The 24888-nt window shown below is 43.7% G+C and overlaps 1 protein-coding gene across 1 annotated transcript; it reads left to right on the top strand.

The window, feature by feature from the left end:
- Positions 1-673: 673 nt before the first annotated feature.
- Positions 674-23121, top strand: MKRN1 (makorin ring finger protein 1). The gene is made up of 8 exons (XM_055335421.1): positions 674-1045; positions 9124-9252; positions 14991-15220; positions 15671-15897; positions 19210-19424; positions 20226-20336; positions 20885-21023; positions 21390-23121. The coding sequence occupies exons 1-8, from the start codon at positions 858-860 to the stop codon at positions 21600-21602; spliced, it is 1452 nt and encodes a 483-aa protein (XP_055191396.1). The 5' UTR covers positions 674-857; the 3' UTR covers positions 21603-23121.
- Positions 23122-24888: the final 1767 nt, after the last annotated feature.

Genomic DNA, 24888 nt, shown 5'->3' with positions numbered 1-24888 from the left:
GTTAGGTCCATCATGGTCTGATTGCCAGTGGGGAGGACTGTATTATTATCCCTTTATTTACAGAGAGCAGGAGCACTAAGGTAAATTCACTTGCTCAAAGGCACAGAGCCAGGAATGGGAGATGAGGGAGAGACAGGAGGACCCCGGAGCCTGTGCTTGGCCACCGTGCTAGTCTCTTGGGCTCACAGATGACACCCTGATGGGAGCAGTAGGGCGAGAGTTGTTTACAGTGTAGCAGGCACGCAGCTCAGGGATGGCTAGGCTTGTCCTATAAGCCTCCTCTTCCCCTGTCAGGGTGGGGAGGACCTACTGTCCTCCCATTTGAGAGCTGAAGAACCGGGCTCATAACGGGTGGGCTCATAACGGGTACGCATCCCCGGTTCGTTCAGCTCCCATCTGGTGGAGCCAGGCAATGGCAAAGCCTGCATTCCGCCCCAGGTCCCCCATTCCGGCCCTGCGCTGCAGCAGCCTCTGCTAGCAGGTATCCCTCTGGGTTATTAGCACGCTAGCTCGCGGTGTGGACCGAGGTCCCGAGGCGAGCCTCCCGGGGGGAGGGGGCCAGGGGGCGGAGCCCGCCCCCTCGCCCCGCCCACACAGGGGCGGAGCTTCCGCGCCCGCCAATCAGGGCGCTGGGGGCGGGCCGCGGGCGCTGCGGCTGCAGCCCGCAGTTGCGAGCGCCGAGAGCGCTCGGGAGACGCGACGCGGAGCCGCGGGGAGCGAGCGGGCGCCCCAGTCTCCCTCCCTCCCCTCCCCTCCCTCGCCTCGCCTCGCCTCGCCTCGCCGCCTTCTCCCGCAGCCGGACCGGAACTATGTGATCCCGGAAGTTCCGGTGCCATTGCTGTGTGGGATAAACAGTAATGGCGGAGGCTGCAGCTCCCGGAACAACAGCCACAACATCAGGAGCAGGAGCGGCAGCGGCGGCGGCCTCCCCCACCCCTATCCCCACAGTCCCCTCCCCGTCCTCGGGGGCGGGGGGCGGGGGAGGCGGCGGCGGCGGCGGCGGCGGCGGCGGCGGCGGCGGCTGGACTAAACAGGTCACCTGCAGGTGAGACGCTGCGCAGCCGGGCGCCGGCGCGGGGAGGGGGCCGGGGCCGCGGAGGAGGGGGCGGGCGGAGGAGGAGGAGGAGGAGGAGGAGGAGGGAGGAGAGCGGCGCCGGCCGCCGCGGCCTCTCCCCGCGCTGCGTCAACCCCCGCCGGCCGCCGCGGCCCCGAGCGCGCGCCTCCGCTGCGGAGCCCCCCCCCCCCCCCCCCCCGCATCGCCGGCGCCGCGCAGAGCGCAAGGTGCGCTGGCTCCTGGCTCCTCCCCCCTGTTCATTGTCGCGGGTCCCGCATCCCTCGCCTGCGGCGCCGCAGCCTCCCCGCAGCCCTGCGGAGCCCGGGAGCCCGGCCTGGCTGGCGGCCCCGTGTCACCCGTTGGTAACGTCTGCTCCCCCCGCCCCCCGCCCCCCAGAGGAGTAGCTTTTGTTACTACTTCTTTGTATGGTCCCGAGCTTTGTCTTAGAACCGAGTCCCGGGCTGGGGGTCGCCTGACCTTGATGGTACTCCCTCCTGCGGCGAAAATGTCCCCTCTTGGAAATAAACACGCATCCTCCTCCTGAAGGAGCAGGAAACCCAGCCGCTTGTGTCTCTCCCAGGACAGCGGGTTGGGTAGGTCAGGTGCAAGTTTGAAGAAAAAAAAAAAATAGTGGGATGGTGCTTATACTTAGGTGTGGACGCGTGTAAAAAAACAAAAACACAAAAACACAAAAACAAAACAACCATCGACCTGTACACACAGGAGGAGTGCATTTTATTGGATGTTTTACTTGGATTTTTTTTTTAGAAGTGAGCAATAGCGACTGGCAGCTTTATCCCCCAAAAAGAAATCCACCTGCAACACCAGCCCCGCCCCCCCCCGCCACCCCCCTGTGGGATAATTTCCACGCAATAGGAACAATAGTCTTGGTATACAGAAGTCCTGGTGTTAACAGCGATATTGAAGGGCATTCTCTGCCTTTAATAAACATGTAAAGGGTGAATGATCTTAATTAAGTTATTTTTCAGTAGCAGGGTGGAAAAGCAAAAAAAGCTGTTTTAGGTAGTCTCCCTTCCCTTGTTGGGAGATCAGAAGAATGGAATCAAGTGCAGTATCTTAAAAGAATGAGTATTTAAAAAATGAAACAAAAAAAAAATGAAACCAGTTAGTTGGCTTCTCTGAAATGGTGCTGTTGCTTTATACGTGTTAGTTCGGTCTTAAAAAAGTGACCTTCATATTTCTGAACTTTTAGCCCTTCACACTGCAGTACCTACCAATCTACCTCTGAAAATAGTGTTTCTTGAATATGTGAGATCCTTTAAGAACTCCATACAAAGACTTTTTTTTCCCCTGAAGCCTACCATCTCCAATCTCCATATAGTATAGCCTTGAATACCCAATCACCAACCTGGCATTACTGTACATATTTCATTTTTATCTTGCAGCTGTAACTTGAACCCAACTTTATATGGCATTGCGCAGAGTTCATTGTCACTTTCACACTTTCCGGTTAGCCACTTTTCCCTGTTCTTATTTCCCCTTTTCTAGTTCCTCATCAGTGTATAATCGGAATTCAAAATAGTTTACCAGACTAATAATTTCATTGCTTTTTAGGATTTTTGAGTTTCAGTAAATGCAGTATTCTAGACTGTTCTTGGATTGATGGGAATATTTTGCCCATGAGCCAATAGATTTATTTATTTAAAAATTTGCATAGCTCAGTAACCTAATATTTTAGAAAGGCATTATGTGAAAGATCCAAGCTTAGATGCACTAATTTTTTGGTATAAACCTATCTAGCTTTTGAGGAAGTTACTTTAAAAAGTACAAGTTAGTAGGTCTTTTTGACATTTTTAGTTCTAGGTGCCAACATGACCTTATTCTTTATAAAAAATTTAATTTGGATGAGTCGAGTATCAAATCATTTATTGTAGACCTTGAGCTGAGAGCAGGGACCCTTAGGTATTTCATTGTCTGTACGTAGTAAAACCTTGAGTTGATGGTGGTAAATCTACACCTAAAATTGCCCATTTAAATATCTGCTTTGAAGATTCCTCTATTTAAAAAAAGAACAAATTTCTAAATTAGCAAAGACCAAGGACTTAATAGAGCAAAGACAAAGGACTTAATAGAACATGTATATCTTTTGAGGACTACTTCATTCAGGTATTCCCTCAGTTATTCATTAAACCAGCATTAATTAGTAGTGCTTATGATAGACTGCACTAGATGTTCAAGGGAATAAAAAAATGCATTGTATTATACATAAATATTTTCATTGTGTTTTTTTTTTTTTTCATTGTGTTTGATAGCTAAATCTCCCTGGAGAATTCAAGATAATGCTTATTACATCTACTTAACTAGTTTGATAAGGCCGTTTCTTACTTAGGGCATAATCCTCATAGAAGTTAGAAGTTTGGATATTTTTTAGTTGCTCAATCCTTTTCTCATTTACTATTTTATTTCTAAATCCTATCTCATTTTATTTCTGCAGATTAAGAAAAAACATAATACATAGGCCTTTCACAAGGAACTGTATTCTGCTGCCCCCACCAGGCCATTTTTCATAAATTTTATTGGAGGAATATTATGAAAAATGTTTCTGCAAAATAATACTTAGTTAGAACTTGGGAAGCTGTAATTTTGGATTTAGACTTTTTTTTTGAATTTATTTATTCATTCATGAGACAGAGAGACTGAGGCAGAGACCCAGGCAGAGGGAGAAGCAGACTCCCTGGCAGGAGGCTGATGTGGGACTGGATCCTGGGACTCCCTGCCCTGAGCCCAAGGCAGATTCAGCCACTGAGCCACCCAGGTGTCCCATAGAGGTTTTTGTTGTTGAAGGGGTAACATTAAAAAAGTGACCAGCCCATTAAATAAGAAAGTAATTTGCAGTTGGCATTAGGATTTGCCGTGACACCTAGGTGTCTTTTTTTTTTTTTTTAAAGATTTATTTATTCATTCAGAGAGCGAAGAGAGAGGCAGAGACACAGAGGGAGAAGCAGGCTCCATGCAGGGAGCCCGATGTGGGACTGGATACTGGGACTCCAGGATCACGCCTTGGGCCGAAGGCAGGCGCCAAACTGCTGAGCCACCCAGGGATCCCTATTTTTAGCTAACATTAGGTATTGTAGGAGATAATAACCAGAGTGGACCATGGTCTTCAGCCACCAAGAATTTACAGTTTAGTCTGGGAAATGGTACATGCACTCAGGAGAAATTAAATACTTAAGTAATAAATGTCCTAGCTAAGTGGTAAATGCCAAGTTCTGTAATTTCTGTAAGTCCATAGGCAGGTTACGATGCCTAGAGGTACTTTGAGGGTACTGTTTGGTTCTTTTGTAGTCTTCAAAGCTAAGTGGAATTTTGAAATATTTTGGCAAACATGCTTGGGTTTTCAGGAGGTAGAGCAGTATGAAGATTCTGGTGGTTCTATTTGTCTTATTTATTTTAAAGATTTTTATTTATTTATTCACGAGAGACCCAGAGAGAGGCGCAGAGGCAGAAGGGAGAAGCAGGCTTCGTGCAGGGAGCCCAACGTGGGACTCCATTTGCCCTGAAGGCGGCGCTAAACCATTGAGCTACCCGGGCTGCCCCCTGTATTTGTCTTTATTATTGGATAATGTCTGCTTGGAGTCCTAGGATTTTTCAGTTGAGCTCTCAGTGAGAGCATGAATAGGAAGGAAGGATCAGAGGGAGAGGGAGAGCAGGTTCCAGGCTTGATCTGATGTCCTCAAGATGATGACCTGAAGCAAAGGCAGTTGCTTAACTTGACTGAGCCAACAGTGAACTGGAGTCCTAGAATCTAGGAGGAAGGAACCTTAGAAATAATATTGTCCAGGGCCACCTGGGGTGGACCACTGATTCTTGATTCAGCTGATGTCATGATCTCAGTGGAGGTGTGGAGTCCCACGTTCAGCTCAAAGCTCAACGAGGAGTCTGCTTGAGATTTGCTCTGTCCCGCCCCTGTACTTACCTCTAAAATAAATTATTTTGGGCAGCTCAGGTGGCTCAGCAGTTTAGCACCACTTTTGGCCCAGGGTGTGATCCTGGAGACCTGGGATGGGCTTCTTTTTTTTTTTTAATTTTTTTAATTTTTATTTATTTATGATAGTCACACACAGATAGAGAGAGAGAGGCAGAGACACAGGCAGAGGGAGAAGCAGGCTCCATGCACCGGGAGCCCGACGTGGGATTCGATCCCGGGTATCCAGGATTGCGCCCTGGGCCAAAGGCAGGCGCCAAACCGCTGTGCCACCCAGGGATCCCCTGGGATGGGCTTTTTGCATGGACTCTGCTTCTCCCTCTGCCTGTGTCTCTGCCTCTCTGTCTCTGTCTCTCTCATGAAGAAATAAATAAAATCTTAAAAAAAATTTAAAAATCTCATGGCCCAGCCTTTCACCAAAGGAAGCTTTATTTAGGCAGTGCCATCAGGATTTGGATGTGGCTTTTTGGTGGTGGCATTTAAAAACAACATAAAAGCACTTGATTTTTATTTGGGGAAGAAGTTCTTGGAGAGGTTTGTGTTTTTCCACTTTCTGTTTTATAGCCTTACCCTATCATGTTATCTCAGAGATGGGTTGACCAGGAGGGATTTTACAGTGAGGATTGTATAGATTGCTGAATATGCTAATAGTGTTCTTGTCACTGAGAGATAAAAGGCAAGAAAAACGAAAATCCCAGAACATAACATACGAAACACCCTTGTAAAATAATGCTTAGTATTTGGCAGTAACTAACTAGGGCTTGTATTCTAGTGTTTCTGTTGAATCGGCAGTATCAGGTGATTTTGTGTCTGCTTGAATTCCTTCAGTGTTAGTACTGGACCTCCAACTTCTTTAATGGCTGCGTAGTTTTTATTCTGAGTCATCATGTTGAATCAGATATATGATGTATTTTTCTGCAATATTCACTTTGTCAAGAATAGTGCCCCAAAAGACCATCCTTTTAGTCTACTAGTAGCGTAGCCTGACTGTGTTGACTGTTCCAGTAGTTGCACTCCCTACTGGCTCATGAAACTTGGGATCAGCCTAAAGTGCCTAGATGCAAATATATCAGTCAGTACCAGTCACTTGGAAGGCAGTTTAATGTAGTAATTTTGTTTATTTTTTATTTTCTTAGATTTTTAAAATTTATTTATTCATGAGAATACACAGAGAGGAGAGAGTGGTAGAGACACAGACAGAGGGAGAAGCAGGCTCCATGCAGGGAGCCTGATGTGGGACTTGATCCTAGGATCCCTGGGATCTCGCCCTGAGCGGAAGGCAGATGCCCAACCGCAGAGCCACACAGGGATCCCAATAAATGAAATCTTAAAAGATAACTGCTTAGAAGGCCCTGCAGAGTCTGTTCATAACTATTCAGCTCTATCTCTTTCCCTCTCCCTCCTTTGTCCTTTTTATCTTCACTCTTGGTTATATGCTGTATTGTGCTCTTGACCAGAAAGTGCTAATAGTCCATACATCGCGCTCTGAGGCGGGCTAATCAGTGTTCACTTAAATTTTCACTGTCCTTTTGGATTCTGAAGAACAGTATTTACCCATCATGCATATCAACACGTAAGTACTAGAGAAGGTATTGGAGAGGTGCTGAGGAAGTGAATTAAGATGCAGGTATTATGGAGTGGAGATTCTTGAAGCAACTGGTTAAGGTACTGCAGTTTAAGATCAACTGTCAGGTAGTGATTGGTGGGAGACCTAATCTGACTTCGTGAAGAGCATCATAAACCCAAGTGCAGCCAATAATTGAATGAAGTTTGACAGTGGGATTTAAGCACAAATGTAAAATTATATAACATTTAAAAAAATTACCTAAAATTTTGAGTTGTACTGGAGGTTTCGGTGCTGTCTTCCCAGCTTGGTATTTCTAGGTAGAGATTTTATCAGTATATATCTCAGACTTCAGGTTGATCCCAAAGTGAAAGTTCCTACTGGGGAGGACGTGCAACTACTGTATTCAAACATTGACACTGGTTCAAAAGGATGACCTGTTACCAGCTGGATACTTTTTTTTTTATATGTACATTGAAGCATGGTTTTACTGTAGTGATTACAATGTAATTATTGGCTTGTTATGGGGATGTCTGTGATGTCTTTTATGCAGCCAAGTTAGTTTTGACCAATTTTGAGAGAGCACAAGCAGGGGGAAGAGCTGAGGAAGAGGGAGAGGGAGAAGCCCACTTCCCATTGAGTGGGTAGCGGGGTTCAGAGCTGGATTCCAGCACTGTGAGATCCAGACTTGAGGCAATGGCGGGCTTTTAAGTGACAGGGAGACCCAGGCGCATTCCCCTACCCCCAATTACTATTGAAAAACAAGTGGTTTGACTCAGAGTTGTCCTGTAGTTGAGCAAATGTTCAGACCTGAGTTAGATTATGGTAAACCTAGTAAAAGATGAAGTTAGGTTAATTGCAATTATACCTTGATTCTCTAGTCCATTACATTTTGTTATGGGGCCAGCCTGGGGCACCTGGCTGGCTCAGTGGGTATAGCATGTGACTGTCAGTCTCAGGCTTTTGGGTTCAAACCCCACATTGGGTATACATTACATTAATCTTCAAGAACCCTGGGGGAAGTCGTGCTGGGAAGATTGAAGATGGAGGTTGGAAATCACTTTACACGATCAGACCTGTATTACTTGGATATGTTGTTAACTTAGAGATTGCTTTCTTGCTCTACTTCTTCCCCCATCCTTAGGTTCTTTAGTAGGTATGAGGTAAGTTCTCCACATTAGCATTTCTAGAAAAATTCCCTGAAGCTGCTGCAAGTCCAGGTCCCCTTAGGAACTAAGTCACACTCTGATATTTGGTGTTTTGGAAACTGCTAGTTTGGTACACATGTAATCCTTTAAGGCACAGGAACAATAGTCTGCTAACCAAAAGGACAAAGTGACTTCCCTTTGCCTCTAAGCTTGAAGCTAATTTTGCTTATATTTTAACATGTGGCTTTTTAAAAAATTATGTAAGAAAAAGACTTTGTGTATTCATGAGACACCAAGAGATAGAGACAGGCAGAGGGAGAAGCAGGCTTCCCACACACAGGGAGCTTGATGGTGGGACTCCATCCCAGGAATCTGGGATCACAACCTGAGCCAGAGGCAGATGCTGAACGGCTGAGCCACCCATGTGCCCCTGATTTTTTTAAGTAGGCTCCATACTCAGCGTGAAGTCAAGCGTGGGTCTTGAACTCAACCCTGAGGTGGACACCTGAGCCAAGGAAAGAGTTGCTTAGCCAACTAAATCATTCACGAGTGACATTTGAGGAATAAAAATGGCTTCTCACAGTAGTGAAACCTATAGTAGTCTGACCCATTCTGGTCTACATTGTTTCTTGCTGCTTTATCTAGGATTTTTTTTAAACAGATATTTCATTATGGCTGAAGTGAGTAAAAAACAAGCTACCTCCCTAGGACTGTAAAAAAGGTGCCTGGGTAGTTCAGTCAGTTAAGTGTCTGCCTTCAGCTCAGGTCATGGTCCCAGGGTCCTGGGATAGAGTCCTGCCTCAGATTCCTCCTCTGTGGAGAGCCTGCTTCCCCCTCTCCTCCCTATTTGTGCTCTTTCCCTATCTCTGTCTCTCTCTCCCAAATAAAATCTTTAAAAACCTTTTTTTTTTTAAAGTTATTTATTTATGATAGTCACAGAGAGAGAGAGAGAGAGAGAGAGAGAGAGAGAGAGGCACAGGCACAGGCAGAGGGAGAAGCAGGCTTCATGCACCGGGAGCCCGATATAGGATTCGATCCCGGGTCTCCAGGATCGCGCCCTGAGCCAAAGGCAGGCGCCAAACCGCTGCGCCACCCAGGGATCCCAAAATCTTTAAAAACCTTAACCTGCAGAGATAAATTTATGATGACCTCAAGAATTGAAATCTAAATTGGTGCACATATATGTAGGCAGCCTGCCTATGGTACCATAACAGATAAACTGGTCATAATCTCCTTGCTTTGTGTTCATTTTCCACATTTGCACAGAATAAGACCTACGCTATACAGTACTAGGTTAAATTACACTGTACAGTATTTATTAGTATGTTGCTGTAGAATACATTGACCATGAATTATTTTAGGAATGGCTTTAGTGTTTTTAAATACAACATTGTGGATCTTTTCCTCACAGGTATTTCATGCACGGGGTTTGTAAAGAAGGAGATAACTGTCGCTATTCGCATGACCTCTCTGACAGTCCTTATGGTGTAGTGTGCAAGTATTTTCAGCGAGGATACTGTATTTACGGAGACCGCTGCAGGTAAGGATTGGTTTGCAGATCGGTTTTGTTTTAGAGGGGGAGAGGGAGATAGTGACAGGAAAATACAGAATTCCAAGAACTTTATAAATAATTTAAGATAAACGCTTTGAAAAGTACTCCTTAGCAGTATTAATATGCTTCTGAATCTCTAACTTGGAAGAAATGTGTGTGAGTGTGTGTGTGTGTATGTATGTATTTTCTTAAAACAAGTTTGTAATACAAATTTAATTCCTGAGGAGCCCCATCTGTAAGCCTAGGGATAAAGTGTGGAGAACCTATGTTTTTATCTGGCTTTATTTATTCATGAGAGCCCCCAAGAGAGGCCGAGGCAGGGGCAGGAGGAGATGGTGGCTCCTCAGGGAATCCTGATGGGGGACTCAATCTCTGAACCCTGGGATCGTGGCCTGAGCCAAAGGCAGATGGTCAACCATTGAGCCACCCAGGCATCCCTGGCTTTTCTTTTTTTATTTTTTAAGATTTTATGTATTTATTCATGAGAGACCAAGAGGCAGAGATCCAAGCAGAGGGAAAAGCAGGCTCCATGCAGGGAGCCTGATGTTGGACTTGATTCCAGGACCCCAGGATCACGTCCTGAGCCAATGGTAGATGCTCAACCGCTGAGCCACCCAGGTGCTCCAACTGGCATTTCTAAGACCACGACTGATGTGCATATTTGACCACAAGTCTATTTTTCAGATCTCTATTAATAATCAGGGAGAGAAAATGGGATCATAGGCATTTGGAATAGTGTATTAGGTTATTAGTTATGAGAACTTCTCATTCCAGGTCTTTACTAAAGCCCTTCAGTTTGTAAGACTAACTACAAGTTTAGATTTAGGGGAAATGTTTCAGGAATGTCTCTAGTAACCATCTCAGAACGTTAAAGAACCAATAGAGATTCATTATCTAAGTAATGTACATTATCTCCTAATTTCTGGACATAGTTGGCCCTGGATAGTTCTAGCTTTGAGATACCAAGACATTTTGGTTAGGGTTTTGGGCTGGGCTGCCACTATCTGACCCCTCCCCATGGACTGCAGAAGGTGGTTCATACACTAAGGTAAGACCGTAGTTCTTTCTTCATGGACCTCTCCCCAGGGCTGCTTCAGAGTCCTCATACTTGGTAGTTGTCTTTCCCTGGAGTGATTCAACTGAGCCAGCAAGGACACACAATGCCTTTTTTATTTTTTTTAAGTTTTTATTTGTTTATTCATGAGAGACTGAGAGGCAGTGGGAGAAGCAGGCTCCATGCAGGGAACTGGACCAGGGACTTGATCCCAGGTCTCCAGGTTCACACCTTGGGCTGAAGGTGGTGCTAAACCACTGAGCCACCCAGGCTGTTTCACAATACCTTTTATGACCTAGTCCCAGAAGCCCCACATAAATGTGCTTCTCCTGTACTCTTTATTAAAAGCAAGTCCCTACGTCTAGCCCATGTTCAAGAGGAGAGAGATTGTGCCCCACCTTTCGAAATGAGGACTATTAAAGAATTGATTTAGGGTAAGACATTTGGGGGGGATGTCAGCCAATTTTAGCATTCTATCAAAGGAATTATGTCACCTTGTGTTCACATGCTTAGTTCAAAAGACTAAGGAATGATTGATTGGTGGGACATTAATATTCAGTCATCCATATGCATTTTACTAGGAAATCTAGTAAAGGATAGAGAAAAATGGATTATTTTCATGTGACTGTAAGCTCAGAAATGGAACCACTGATGGCTGAGTTTGTCACTCCTTTTACTCTCTACTAATTTTTTTAAAGATTTGATTTATTCATGAGAGAGAGAGAAAGAGGCAGAGACCTAGGCAGAGGGAGAAGCAGGCTCCATGCAGAGAGCCTGATGTCGGACTCCTAGGACTCCAGGATCTTGCCCTGAGACAAAGGCAGACACTGAACCACTGAGCTACCCAGGCATCCCCGCTCTCTGCTAATTTTTGGTGGTAGTATTACTGGAAAGGGGAGAGATAACACAATGACTCCCTTCCCAAACCCAATGTTAATGTTTTCAGTCTCAGTAAGTAAGGGTTGGAACTAATAATATATTTATATATAGAGAGAGAGAGAGAAGAGAAAGTGCGTGCGAGCAGTTCTTTTCTAGTAGGATACTCTGCGGGTTTTCTAGGCCAACTTAATTGTAGGGGAGCTGGGTTCTTTGCATAGGTAGTCAGTTGAGAATCTTTGTAAACCTGTTCAGGGAGAGGAAATGAATGGTCAAGAGCAGAGATGAGACTCTGGTGTGTCCAGTGGAGGGAAGTGGAGAGTATGCTCTGATAGGAAGGAAAGTATGGCTGGTGAACAGATCAGCCTCTTCTTTCTGAAGAGGTTACTCATCTGATTGACCATAAAATAAAGGTGGAAAGAAAGAAATAAGGTTAAATTGAAGAAATCCAAGCTAAGACCTAGGCAATACTTGTTGATCAGCTTATTTTTCAGGTAGCTTTGCCAGAACCGAGTGGCATTTCCTGTTCTCCTTGGGAGTAAGCATGGAAGCCGCCCGTCTTCATCACAACCTTATATGTAATAAGTGGGCTTCCTTGTGGGAGACTGAGGTTAAAGACCCAGAAGTGAGGAAAGTGCCCTCTTCTGATGAGGCTCTTGATACACAGGCAGATGCAAGGTGAACAGCTTTTTTCTTTATAGTTTACAGGGAATATGCAACTCCTTTGGAGATCATCCTGGTTTGAACTGGGTTTAGAGCTCTGGTTGAAGTGAAAGGATTTAGGGAAACCTATGTATTAAAAGTCTGCCTGAAAGGAAGCTACTGTGGTAATTGAGACAGACAGGCTGGTAATAGGTAATCGTTCAAAGCTTGATTCTAGATTAGCCAGAGATTTTATGGGGACCTCTGGGTGGCTTAGGGGTTAAGCGTCTGCCTTTGGCTGGGCACGTGACCCCAGTTGAGTCCTGCATCAAGCTTCCTGCAAGGAGCCTGCTTCTCCTCTGCTTGTGTCTCTGCCTCTCTTTCATGAATAAATAAGTTCTTAAAAAAAAAAAAGAAACATATTCATGGTTCATCGAAACCTATTTTTCAAAATGAGTCTTTTTCTTTTGCTTTAGTCCTTTTTTCCTTTTAGTACATTATCTTTCATAGTGCTTACTCGCAAATCTTCACTTTAGAGACCTTTTATATAGATTTCTATTTATTTATTTACTTACTTTTTAAAAAAGATTTTATTTATTCATGAGAGACACAGAAAGAGAGAGGCACAGACATAGGCAGAGGGAGAAGCAGGCTCCGTGCAAGGAGACTGACGTGGGACTCGATCCTGGGTCTCCAGGATCCCACCCTGGGCTGAAAGCAGCACTAAACGCTGAGCCACCCGGGCTGCCCTACTTATTTACTTTCTATATAGATTTCTTCTTAAAAGTTTTTTTTTTTTAATTTTTATTTATTTATGATAGTCACACACAGAGAGAGAGAGAGGCAGAGACATAGGCAGAGGGAGAAGCAGGCTCCATGCACTGGAGCCCGACATGGGATTCGATCCCGGGTCTCCAGGATCGCGCCCTGGGCCAAAGGCAGGCGCTAAACCGCAGCGCCACCCAGGGATCCCTATATAGATTTCTTCTGCACTAAAAGGAGTAACATTGTATAAATGGGCAGATTTTTTTTTATTTATTTTTTAAGATTTATTTATTCATGAAAGAGAGGCAGAGACACAGCAGGGAGAGAAGCAAGCTCAACACAGGAAGCCAAATGCAGGACTCCCAGGATCATGCCCCAAGCCAAAGGCAGACTCAACTGCTGAGCCACCCAGGCATCTACACAGATTATTTTTTAAAAGTTAATTTTTCCAGGGGCACCCTGGGTGGCTCAGCGGTTTAGCGCCACCTTTGGCGTAGGGCCTGATCCTGGAGACCAGGGATTGAGTCTCATTCCTGCATGGAGCCTGCTTCTCTCTCTGTGTCTCTCATGAATAAATCAATAAAATCTTTAGAAAACAAACATAAAGGCTGTGAAAATAATTAAAATGTTTTTCTAAACAGAATTAGTCAAAGTGAGAGTTTGGGGCTAGATGTGTAAGGTTCCCCAGGGCTCTAAAATAAACTTGAGAAAAGTGCTATCCAGTAAAACTTTGTACTATGACAGAAGCCCTGTCTGTCTAACTAATACTGTAATTACTAGCTACATGTGCCTGTTGAACACTTAAAATGGCAAGGAACTTGGTTTCACATTTTTTTTTTTTTTGGTTTCACATTTTATAGAAGTGTGAATAGCTAGATGTGGCCATTGGCTGCCATCATACAGAGCAGTTTAGAGTCCTGTTAGACCTAGAACACCACTTACTTGACTATTAAATTTATATCGTCTGGTCCTCTCTAAAATGATGAAGGAATACTTAGGATAGTTTGACAATGAAGTGAGGTGGTGCAAGCAAATATGGATTGAATTCTCAGTGGTTTGTACTCTAAACTTGCATGATCCAGGATGCCAGCCTGGGTTTTGTAGCTGATGACAAGATACTCCAGGTACTTGTAATACAAAGTTAATTTAAGTAGGTTCCCCAATGCTGTAAGAGTAGGATTATGAAGATTTGAGTTGATAGAATTCAATGATAAATATCAGCAAATGTTTGCAGGAAGGAGGATGGTCTCTGTTTAGCCATTATCTTTTATTTATTTTTATTTATTTATGATTAGAGAGAGAGAGAGAGAGAGAGAGAGAGAGAGAGAGAGGCAGAGACATAGGCAGAGGGAGAAGCAGGCTCCATGCACCGGGAGCCCGATGTGGGATTCAATCCCGGGTCTCCAGGATCGCGCCCTGGGCCAAAGGCAGGCGCCAAACCGCTGCGCCACCCAGGGATCCCTAGCCATTATCTTTTAGATGTAAACACAGACCCCAGTAAAACAGCTGGCCCATGGTCAGGATGGCCAAGTTAATTGCAAGAACTAGAAGTTAAAACAACTAAAGTCCATTCGTCAGGCATAATAGTATCTGAATGTCTGCTTTGCTGATTTTGTTGGACAGAATGTTGGTTCTTTATCTTTTTATTCATGTTGAGAGAGAGAGGGAGGGAGGGAGGGAGGAGCTTGGGGGGCTCAATCCTGGAACTCCAGGATCATGTGCTGTGGTGAAGGCAGGCTCCAAAACCACTGAACCACCCAGGGATTCCTGGAAAGTTGGTTCTTTTTTTTTTGAAAGTTGGTTCTTGAAGGGAATAGTGTTTTATAAAAGTAGGTCAAGAGAATGGATATAGGGAAAGAATATATACTGTATATTTTGTGAATGTTGTCTCTTCCATTTACTATTGTGGATATTCTATAGGTGATAAAATATTTTTCTGGTTGTTGAATTTACGATCAGCTTTGCTTTTATTCAATTTTGGATACACAAATTCCGTATCAGAGTTGCCATGCAACTATGAGACTGCAGAGTAGAGTGGAATTTAAGGGGTGGTAGATGGTCTGCTGCAGGGGTGGACAAACAGACTCCCAGACCAAACATGACTGAAGGCTCTAAGGTTTCCTGACCACCTTCCCTGGTCTATGACCTTGGTACTCAGTGTAGTCCTTGGGCCAGCAGGATTATCCTGTGGTGGCTTGGTACACATGCAGAATCATGGGCTGTGTCCCAGTCGTAGAAATTACAGAGCTATCTTTAAGCAATTGCCCAGGTGATTCACAGGTGTAACAGTTTGAAAAGCACCCAAGAATAGGATCAGGGGATAAATAAATACCCTTTGGGTCTGCTGGCTCTACAGTGACTGCTGACTTTTTATATATATATATTTTAGGTATGAACATAGCAAGCCATTGAAACAGGAAGAAGTGACTGCTGCAGATCTAACTGCAAAATCATCTCTTGCTGCTTCCTCAAGTCTCTCATCGGGAGTTGGACCAGTTGTTGAAATGAATACGGGCGAAGCAGAGTCCAGAAATTCAAACTTTGCTACTGTCGGCGCAGGTTCAGAAGACTGGGTGAATGCCATTGAGTTTGTTCCCGGGCAGCCCTACTGTGGCCGTAGTGAGTATTCTGAAGACTTAAAATCCACTTAGGGCTGTAGGCCATAGTCCAACAGGTAGCTGGTTTTCACATCCGTCCTGCTTTCACTCTGCATAGCCTGATCTTAATACTCTAAATTGGATTACCTAATGGGTTACCTAAGAGTTACCGATGGAGTTAAAGGAACTTTTTTGAATCCCAATAGTAATTTTAGAATGCTTTGAAAACCCCGAAGCCTCTTTAATCAGTGCAATTGCACAGAAATACATGAAAAATTTTTTTAGATAAGCCTAATCTTGGAAAGAAAAAGATCATTTCTTTCAAGACTAAAGGGATTAGTTCAATAGACTGTTTTGGAGTTTTAATTGAAGTTCTCCTTTTTTCTTGTTGAGTTAGGTTCTCAGTTACCTTATGGTTCACATATCTGCCTTACCCATTTTGGACCTTTACTACCCTCTTAAACATTTTCAGCTGCCCCTTCCTGCACTGAAGCACCCCCACAGGGCTCTGTGACCAAGGAAGAATCCGAGAAAGAACAGACAGCAGTGGAAACCAAGAAGCAGCTTTGCCCCTATGCTGCAGTGGGAGAATGCCGGTATGGGGAGAACTGTGTATATCTCCACGGAGACTCGTGTGACATGTGTGGGCTGCAAGTCCTCCATCCAATGGATGCCGCCCAGAGATCACAACATATAAAAGTAAGTCTTCAGGGAGGTATTATGTTAATCGTGCGAGACTATGATTTCCCTCTTGCAGCATTGTCTGTTCATTTCAGAAAAATACTTGGTAGATTGATTGGTTTTCTTTCCTGGGCTTCTTGTATGCTTTATCATGAAGTCACACTTTCTAAACCTCAGACCATGGGCTTTTTTCTTTTTTAAATAACAGGTGTTTAAATATATTAAGACTGCAACCATGCCACGATTTTGTGATTTTAGGACCTTTACATCATTCCTGGAAGAAACCTTATGCCCCTTAGCTGGATTACTCTACTTTGCCCTTTCAACTTCTGGCAACACCTCATCTACATTCCCTCCTGGATTTGCCTGTCCTGGAGATTGTGTATGAATGGAATCCTATGGTCACTGGCTCAAACATTAGCATGTTTTTTAAAGATTTTATTTATTTATTCATTAGAGACACAGAGACAAAGGCTGAGAGAGAAGCAGGATCCATGCAGGGACCCTGAAGTGGGACGCTATCCCGGGACTCCAGGATCATGCCCTGGGGCAAAGGCAGGCACTCAAACACTGAGCCACAGGGCAACCTAGGATAATGTTTTCAAGGTTTATTTATGTTGCAGTGTGTATCAGTGCTTTATTCCTTTTTCGGGGTGAATAATAATTCACTGTAGAGGTATATACCACATTTTGTTTTTTCCACCCATCAGTTGATGGGCATTTGGATTGTTTTACCCACTGGCTATTGTGCATAGTGCCATGAGCATTCATGTGTAAGTCTTTTCAGTATGTTTTTTTTTTTATTTTTATTTTTTTATTATTTATTCCTGATAGTCACAGAGAGAGGAGAGAGAGGCAGAGACACAGGCAGAGGGAGAAGCGGGCTCCATGCCAGGAGCCCGACGTGGGACTCGATCCCGGGAGTCCGGGATCGCGCCCTGGGCCAAAGTCAGGCACCAAACCGCTGAGCCACCCAGGGATCCCCCGGTATGTTTTAATTGTATCTTGTAGTGCTGGTCATCTGGTAACTTGATGACTAACATTTTGAGCAACTGCCATACTTTGCAAGGACTACCATTTTACATTCCCAGTCCCAATGGATGAGGATTTCAGACTTAAAATGATGGATTATTTATTTATTTATTTATTTATTTATTTATTTATTTATTTATTTATAACAATATAAGTAATAACGAGACACCTGCAAAGGGAGAAGCAGGCTCCCTGTGGGGAGCCTGACATGGGCATCCCTGGTCTCCAGGATCACACCCCCAGCTGAAGGTTGAAAGTCACCTGGGCTGCCCTTAAAATGATTTTTTCTAAAGAATTTATTTGAAAGAGAGTGAATAGAGGGAGGGTCAGAGGAAGAGGAAGAAGCACTGAGCAGGATCTCCAATGCAGGGCTCCATCCCAGGATCATGACCTGAGTGGAAGGCAGGCACCAGCTGAGACACTCAGCTGCTCGCAGATAATAGTTTAAGATTTTGTATAGGAGAGAGAGAGAAAGTAGGCAGAGACAGAGGGAAAAACTGGATCCTCACAGGGAGCCCAAGTCTCGACTCCTCCCAGGACACGGGATCATGCCCTGAGCCAAAGGCAGACTGTCAACTGGTAGCCACTCAGGTGTCCCAAGATTGACATTTTTCAGTACTCCCTTCACAATTTATTGGTGTGTGAATTTAAGCAAGTTAAATCCTTGCAAGTCTTCAAGTATTACACTGGGTATTGGGAATAGTAGCATCCATTTGTCTTTTTAAGTGTCTTTCTGAGGACTTAAAGTGCTGATGTTATGTGGAATTCAGGGGTGTTTTTGGTTTTTCCATTCCCTACAATTAGTATGTTGTGTTGCTATAATGTGTCAGTTACATCTCAATTAAAAAGTATATAGCGGGCAGCCCGGGTGGCTCAGCGGCTTGGTGCCGCCTTTGGCTCAGGGTGTGATCCTGGAGACCCAGCATCGTGTCCCACGTCGGGTTCTCCCCTCAGGGAGCCTGCTTCTACCTCTGCCTGTGTCTCTGCCCTTCTCTCTCTGTTTCTCATGAATAAATAAAATCTTTAAAAAACTCCTTAAAAAAAAGTATATGGCATCCACACAATTTGTACATGAATGAATGTTCACAGTAGCATCCTTTTAGGTAGATTCATGCCTAGCAGGGACCCACAACTCCCAGATATCAAGAGCTGCACGCTTCACTGAACCAGTCAGATAACATTCTTTTTGTTGAAAGAGAGGAAGGGATAAGGGGAGAGAAAATCATACGCAGAATCGAGCCAGACATGGAGCTTAATCCTTTAACCCTGAGAGCTTGACCTGACCTGAATTCAAGAGTTGGGTGCTCCATTAATTGAGGCACCCAGATGCCCTCCTTTTTAAAATTTAAGTAATCTATACACTCAGCATGGGACTCCTCACAACCCTTAGATCAAGAGTTGATCTCTGTTTCAACTGATCTGGCCAGGTGGCTACATAATTCTTTACCTCCAAAGTGGAAACAACCAAAATATCCATCACCTGATAAATGGATAAATTGTGGTCTGTCCATGTGATGGAATATTACTTATATTACTTAGCAATCAAAAGAATACTGATACCCTTTACATTAGACAACTGTGGAAACGTGGTAAGTGAACAAAACCAATCCAAAAAGGCGCATTTATACGAAATGTCCTGAATAAGTGACAGACCGAGTTTAGTAGTTGCCTAGGACTGGGGTGGTTTCCCAGGAAATAAATGATTGACTGCTGTGGGTTTATCTTTGTAGTAAACACATTCTAATAATTGTGGTGTGAAGGTTGCACGACTCTGGATCTATCAAAACCATTTAGTTGTAGTCTTAAAATGAAATTATGTGTGAAGTATATCTCAAAGCTGTTTTTTATGTGAAAATTAGGTTCCTGGCACATAATTGTCACCTAATGTTGGTGTCCTTCATCCTTAATTGATAGGTTGTAAAATGAGACCTTAATCTCTTATAAAAATAAGACCTTAATCTTAATTACTTTTCCATCTGGAAACAAGAAGATCAAACGTATGAAAAACTTTCTAACATGGAGAGTAGAAATAATTGAGAGTCTTTTTTTAATCTCACCCCATCTCCTCCCTCCCACCCCCCTAATTTCTAGAGTTCATACAGTTTGACTCTCGTGATGTAAAGATCCAGAGTGTCTGTCCACCTGTATTCACTTTATGATGAACAGAGCTGCTTTTCATGTCACATTGGGAACTTTTCAGTTGACTATTGATTGTTTGAACACAAGTCATTAACTGTCAAATTGAAGTCTTTCTTTATTCAGTGACTTGATAACCCTTAATCTCTCCACTTTTTCTAGTCTTGCATTGAGGCCCATGAGAAGGACATGGAGCTCTCATTTGCTGTCCAGCGCAGTAAGGACATGGTGTGTGGGATCTGCATGGAGGTGGTCTATGAGAAAGCCAACCCCAGTGAGCGTCGCTTTGGGATTCTCTCCAACTGCAACCACACTTACTGTCTCAAGTGTATTCGCAAGTGGAGGAGTGCTAAGCAATTTGAGAGCAAGATCATAAAGTGAGACTCCTCCCCAATCTTCGTTTGTGCTTTCTATTTTGGGGAAGAATTTAGTATCTTGTGCCAACTTTCAACCAGATGGACCGCATTTAAATGCATGCATTTTATCCTGAAACTGGGGTACTTTAATTGGGATTTCTTTGTATTTCAGCTAGCTTCTAGGTTAGTTGGTATATCTACTTTTATTTGAATGAGGAAACCCTATGTATCAGTTAGTAGAATCTTCGTGTTTTTTCTGAGGAGATTGTGTTTAATGGATTAGCCAGTTTAGGCTCAGTGAACAAACTAATCTAGCTCTGAATGTATGTTTCCTTGACATTTTACATTTCCACTTTCCTATTCCATCCATTAAGCTAGCCAATAATCCACCATCCTTTAAAGATTGTTCTCATAACTGAACAAAAACTACATAATCTAAACAGAGTAAAGTTACAAGAAATAAATTTATTTAAACGAAAGAAAAAGGAGTCCGTGTGAAATGTCTTCTTTTGTTTTTGTTTTTTTTTGTTTTTGTTTTTTTTTTTTTGTTTTGTTATGTTATTTTTTCTTGTTGTTGTTGTTTTTACCGAAGTTATTTTTTGAGTGAACTGGCTAGCCATTGATTTGATTTATAAAGGAGTTTGTTTTGCCTCAAAAGAAATGGTCAGTTGTGTGACAGTGTGTGGAGCACTTTCAGGAAATGCCTATTTGGCTTTCAGTTAAAGTCTTTTAAGTATGGAGTGGACACACCAGGGTGTGTCCTTGAAGAAGAGTGGGCCTGTAAAGGGGGATATGCATTGCAGCCTGTTCATTGTTTCCCAGGTCCTGCCCCGAATGCCGGATCACATCTAACTTTGTCATTCCAAGTGAGTACTGGGTGGAGGAGAAAGAAGAGAAGCAGAAACTCATTCAGAAATACAAGGAGGCAATGAGGTATGAGCACTGCAGCCTTTTCTCAAACTAAGATCCCAACATAGCTTGGGTTCACTTTGAAAAGAACAGTGCTGCATTATATACTCCTACCTCCTTCCTACCCTTTCTGTGAACTTCCAGTACGGTTTATTTTTGTCCCCCCTGATAACACTGAACCCATATGTACCTTGCTATAACGCAGTCCTTGGGGTGCATGCCGAGGGACTGTGTTATAACGAAGTCTGTACTGCTAGCTAATGCCCCATGAGCAGGGTCCTATCTCTTTTTGAGTCCATGTTCTAGTTGTCCTATGTGCTTGTGTGTGGGCTTCCTAGAAGATTCTCTCTCTGCTGGATCTGCAGTCTGGAGCTGTTAAGCAGCACACCCTTGAACAGTCTGTTTCTGTAGTGTTTCATGCAGTAGCGCACACGTTTAAGAACACACCTTGGGGAGGGCTGGAAACGGACATGCTGGTTCTATCCCTACCTGTTTTAAAGAAATACCGGATGATAGTCAAATACAGACCTGAAATCCACCGTGAATAAGGGTTGCGATATTTTCCTTTCCAGCAACAAGGCGTGCAGGTATTTTGATGAAGGACGTGGGAGCTGCCCATTTGGAGGGAACTGTTTTTACAAGCATGCGTACCCTGATGGCCGTAGAGAGGAGCCACAGAGACAGAAAGTGGGAACATCAAGCAGATACCGGGTAACTCTCGCTGTTTTTTTAAAGGAGGGGAAATGCCACGTGGTCAGTGAAGGCCTTCACAGATTTGGGGTAGGGGAAGGAGCTTAACACACAGGTCTGGGAGTGAGACTGGCGGATGAAAGGAGGACAGCAACCTCAGGAAACTGGGAGGGATAGGAGAGGACCAGCTAAAGCGCTTACAGCTCTAGCCTAAACGGCTTTCTTCAAGTAACCAGACAGAGGGGAGGAGTTGGTAAAGTCGAAACCCTAAATAAGAAGTCTTGGTTCGTCATGCCCTCTGGTGTGCTGGACGTTTTGCCTTAGAAACTACAGAATACAAGATCCTACTGGACAGTGCCATCCCTATCATGGCCTTGTTTTTTACAGGCCCAACGAAGGAACCACTTCTGGGAGCTCATTGAGGAAAGAGAGAACAGCAACCCCTTTGACAACGAAGAAGAGGAGGTTGTCACCTTTGAGCTGGGCGAGATGTTGCTTATGCTTTTGGCTGCAGGTGGGGACGACGACCTGACAGACTCTGAAGACGAGTGGGACTTGTTTCATGATGAGCTGGAAGATTTTTATGACTTGGATCTATAGCAGCTTTGCGTGGCGTGTGAACTGGTCTGCTGAGCCTCAGACAGTAGCTGTCCCCTGTGCTGGTGTGGCAGTGCCCGTGTCTCTCCTAGGCAGGCCTACCAACTCCAGGTGCTGTCGTGATTATTTTTACCCAGGGCCTGTCTTCTCAATCCCTCACCTTCCCCCAAGGAGTGTGTCGTTTTTCTCTGTTTAAAAAAAAGTTACAAAAATAAACCTTAAAGCTAGTTGTTTTTGTAACATGAATTTAACTGTCAGACAGTTAGCGTAGTTTTGTTGCGTCATCTGTTTTCAACCAGATTCACACAGTTCTAGGGTAGTTATGGACTCTCCACACTCAACTTTGAGGACCCCAGGTTCAAAAATAAATAACAGCAGTGGCCCTACGTTGGGGTCCAAGAATAGAGGTGACCAGTGACGGATCAGAACTGTGGCAAAGTAGCATGCTACAGACTCACAAGGTAGATGGATACTCGAGGTTTCTGTTGAAATCTGCACATCTGTGTTTTTATCTCTTCCTTCCCCCGTAACCCCCACCTGTGCACTTGTTCTGTGGTTTTGGTCTCTTGTTTAATTGCACAGAAGTAATACTACTGGGTAACCAGAACCAGGTGCGAATGTGTTGAGTTTTACTGTGTTTAGCACGATAGGAAAATTGGTGAAAGAACACATATAAAAATAAGATAAAGTGGCATAAATGAAATGCTGAGCTGGAAGTGGACTTCTAAGGGCTGATAAGACTTGGCGTGTATGAGTGTGAATGTGTGATAAGCTTCTTGTCCCTGCATAGATGCTGTGTTCTTAGCCTTAGTGGAAAAACTCGGGTTAGTGGTTTCAGCCTAGTGTGGCTAATAGATTGTAAAGGACAAAACAGTATATTGGTAGCTGTAAATAGAGCAGTGCTAGCTCTGTCTGTCTATATATAGAGAGAAATGGGCTTAGCCACAGAGGTTTAAACTGTCTGGTGTCCCATATATTAACAAAAAGCAGGGCTTGGATACACAGTTGTATTTAATGTTTTATGGTCTCCCAGCCTTTCCAGCCCAGGCACTTTTGGACAAATGTTTGTCCTTGTTTGAGGTTTTGTTGTCGGGTTTTTGTGTTTGTTTTTGTGGGTATTTGCCTCATTCCATCCCTGAGCTTCGCAGGTAGACAGATGTGATTCCTAACTTAAGTTTAAGGTGTTTCTTGTAGTGGAGTCATTGGTTGGCAGGAGTTAAGTCATGCTTTTCCAGTAAAGGGGGGGTCGGGGGTGGTTATCCACGAGATGAGCTAAAGTTAAGTTAGAAGAATTTCTTGATTGGAAATTCTTGATTGGAAATTTTAGCTTTGAGTTTTGTCTCTCTAGTCCTAAAATAACTTGGAAGATGCTCCTCATTTGTACATCTTCTGCTTTGATCCTTGGATCCCACCCATTCTTTCACTTTAAGAAAAAAACGAGTAATTGTTGCAGAGGTCTCTGTATTTTGCAGCTGCCCTTTTGTAAGAAGCACTTTTCCCAAATAAAAGAATAAAAAAACCATATTGGCTTTCTGTTTTGTGTAATGAGCTGTTTTTGAAATGTGCAGAAGTCCAAGGATAACCTTTGTTTCTCTTAATTGCTCTGATCAGTTCATCAGTTTTGTGGATATGGTTTGATTGAGAAAAGTGGTAGCTTTTCTAAGATACCTAGCCTGCTGAGAAATGTTGGAGCAATAAAAAGGGAAATCTTACCAGCTGGGATCATCCAACTATTTTGTATTTTAGGATTTGTAAGACTTTTAGGCCGCCTTTAGTGGCCAAAGGCACTGCTGGTTGTCTGCTGCCATGTCCCTGTAGTTGAACTTGATTCCTGCTTGCAAGTAACAGGTAGGTTATAACATAGGAATACTATTTTGGTTAATATCTGTTCTGTGGTGACATTTTTGCATTGTATATTTGTAAAAATATTACATCGTAGTTTAAATATCTGTATTTGGGACTTAGGCTGTTGAGAAGGTTTCCATTTCTAGGAATTGTAGGTCTTGTGACTTAACTATAGTCCTAGCTACTGCCTTAGGTTCAGGAGCAGTCTGTTCCCTAAGTTCATGTATCTGCTGCTTCCTTCCAGGTTTGTCTTGAACTGTTACTGATCAGGCCATTCTGGGAAGTAGAAGTATTCTGCACTGAGCAGTGAAGAGACTTAAAAGCCTCTGCCTTTTGGTGTCTGGACTTACGAAGCAGCTCCTCAGTAACTGCCCTGTTCACCATATCTCAGTGGTTGGTGTAGGCAGGTGGTGGCAATCGCTTACTTCGGGAAGTTGGGTTTATGTGGGAGCAGTTCTATGAATATCCAGAATTCTATTTTTAAGAAAAGCTTGTGGTGGTGGGGAAAGTGAAGCAATACTACCCAAGATTTGGGAGAGGGAGGAGGTAGAGGATATGGATCAAGGTCACCTTTTGGTTACCATATAACGGCCTGTCGCAGGTTGAAAACTAAGAGGCTTCTGATGTTAAAAATAATTGTTAGGGCATCCCCGGTGGCTCAGCAGTTCAGCGCCGCCTTCAGCCCAGGGTGTGATCCTGGAGACCCAGGATTGAGTCCCACATCAGGCTCCCTGCATGGAGCCTGCTTCTTCCTCTGCCTGTGTCTCTGCTTTTCTCTCTCCTCTCTGTGTATTCTCATGAATAAATAAATAAAATTAAAAAAATAAAGTGAAAATATCTAAAAAAACATAATTCTTAGCTGTATTCTTACGGCACCTTTATTCAAGATTATCAAATAAAAGCTGCATTGTAAGATTAGGTAAGCTGTATCCAGGAACCAACAAACTTGTATAAAATTGTATTTGGTGTGCAGATACTAGGAAAAAACAAACTGCACTTTTTTGAGAAAGATTCTATTATTCATGAGAAACAGACATAGGCAGTGGCAGAAGCAGGCTCCTCACAGGGAGCCTGATGTCGTACTCCTCCTGGGACCCCTGAACCTTGCCCTGAGCCAAAGGCAGAAGCTCAACAGCTGAGTCACCTAGGCATCCCAAGAGCCCATATTTCAGTATGTCAGAAGTATTGAAATTGTTGCAGATTTAATCAATATAACTTGTGATTCAAGCCCCACATGAGCTATAGAGCTCCTTTCAAAAAAATTGTGGGGTGCCTGGGTAGCTCAGGTTGGTTAAGTGTCTGCCTTGGGCTCAGGCCATGATCCCAGGACCCTGGGATCAAGCCCCAGATCTGCTTCCTTACTTAGTGAAGAGGGTGCCTCTCACTCATCTTTGCTACCCCTGCTTGTGCTCTTCAAAAAAAAAAAAAACTATAAAAGCAGTTT

The sequence above is a fragment of the Nyctereutes procyonoides genome, unplaced genomic scaffold (genome assembly GCF_905146905.1).
Source record: "Nyctereutes procyonoides isolate TBG_1078 unplaced genomic scaffold, NYPRO_anot_genome, whole genome shotgun sequence".
Taxonomy (NCBI): Eukaryota; Metazoa; Chordata; class Mammalia; order Carnivora; family Canidae; genus Nyctereutes; species Nyctereutes procyonoides.
Note: the sequence above shows the minus strand (reverse complement) of the source record. Positions and strands in the feature narration are given on the sequence as shown.

Bases quoted from the DNA above. Each gene is read 5' to 3' on its own strand.
- MKRN1 (XM_055335421.1), top strand. From the start codon at position 858: ATGGCGGAGGCTGCAGCTCCCGGAACAACAGCCACAACATCAGGAGCA. The intron at 9,253-14,990 runs GTAAGGATTGGT...TATATATTTTAG, and splicing joins ATTTACGGAGACCGCTGCAG to GTATGAACATAGCAAGCCAT. The intron at 21,024-21,389 runs GTAACTCTCGCT...TGTTTTTTACAG, and splicing joins GAACATCAAGCAGATACCGG to GCCCAACGAAGGAACCACTT.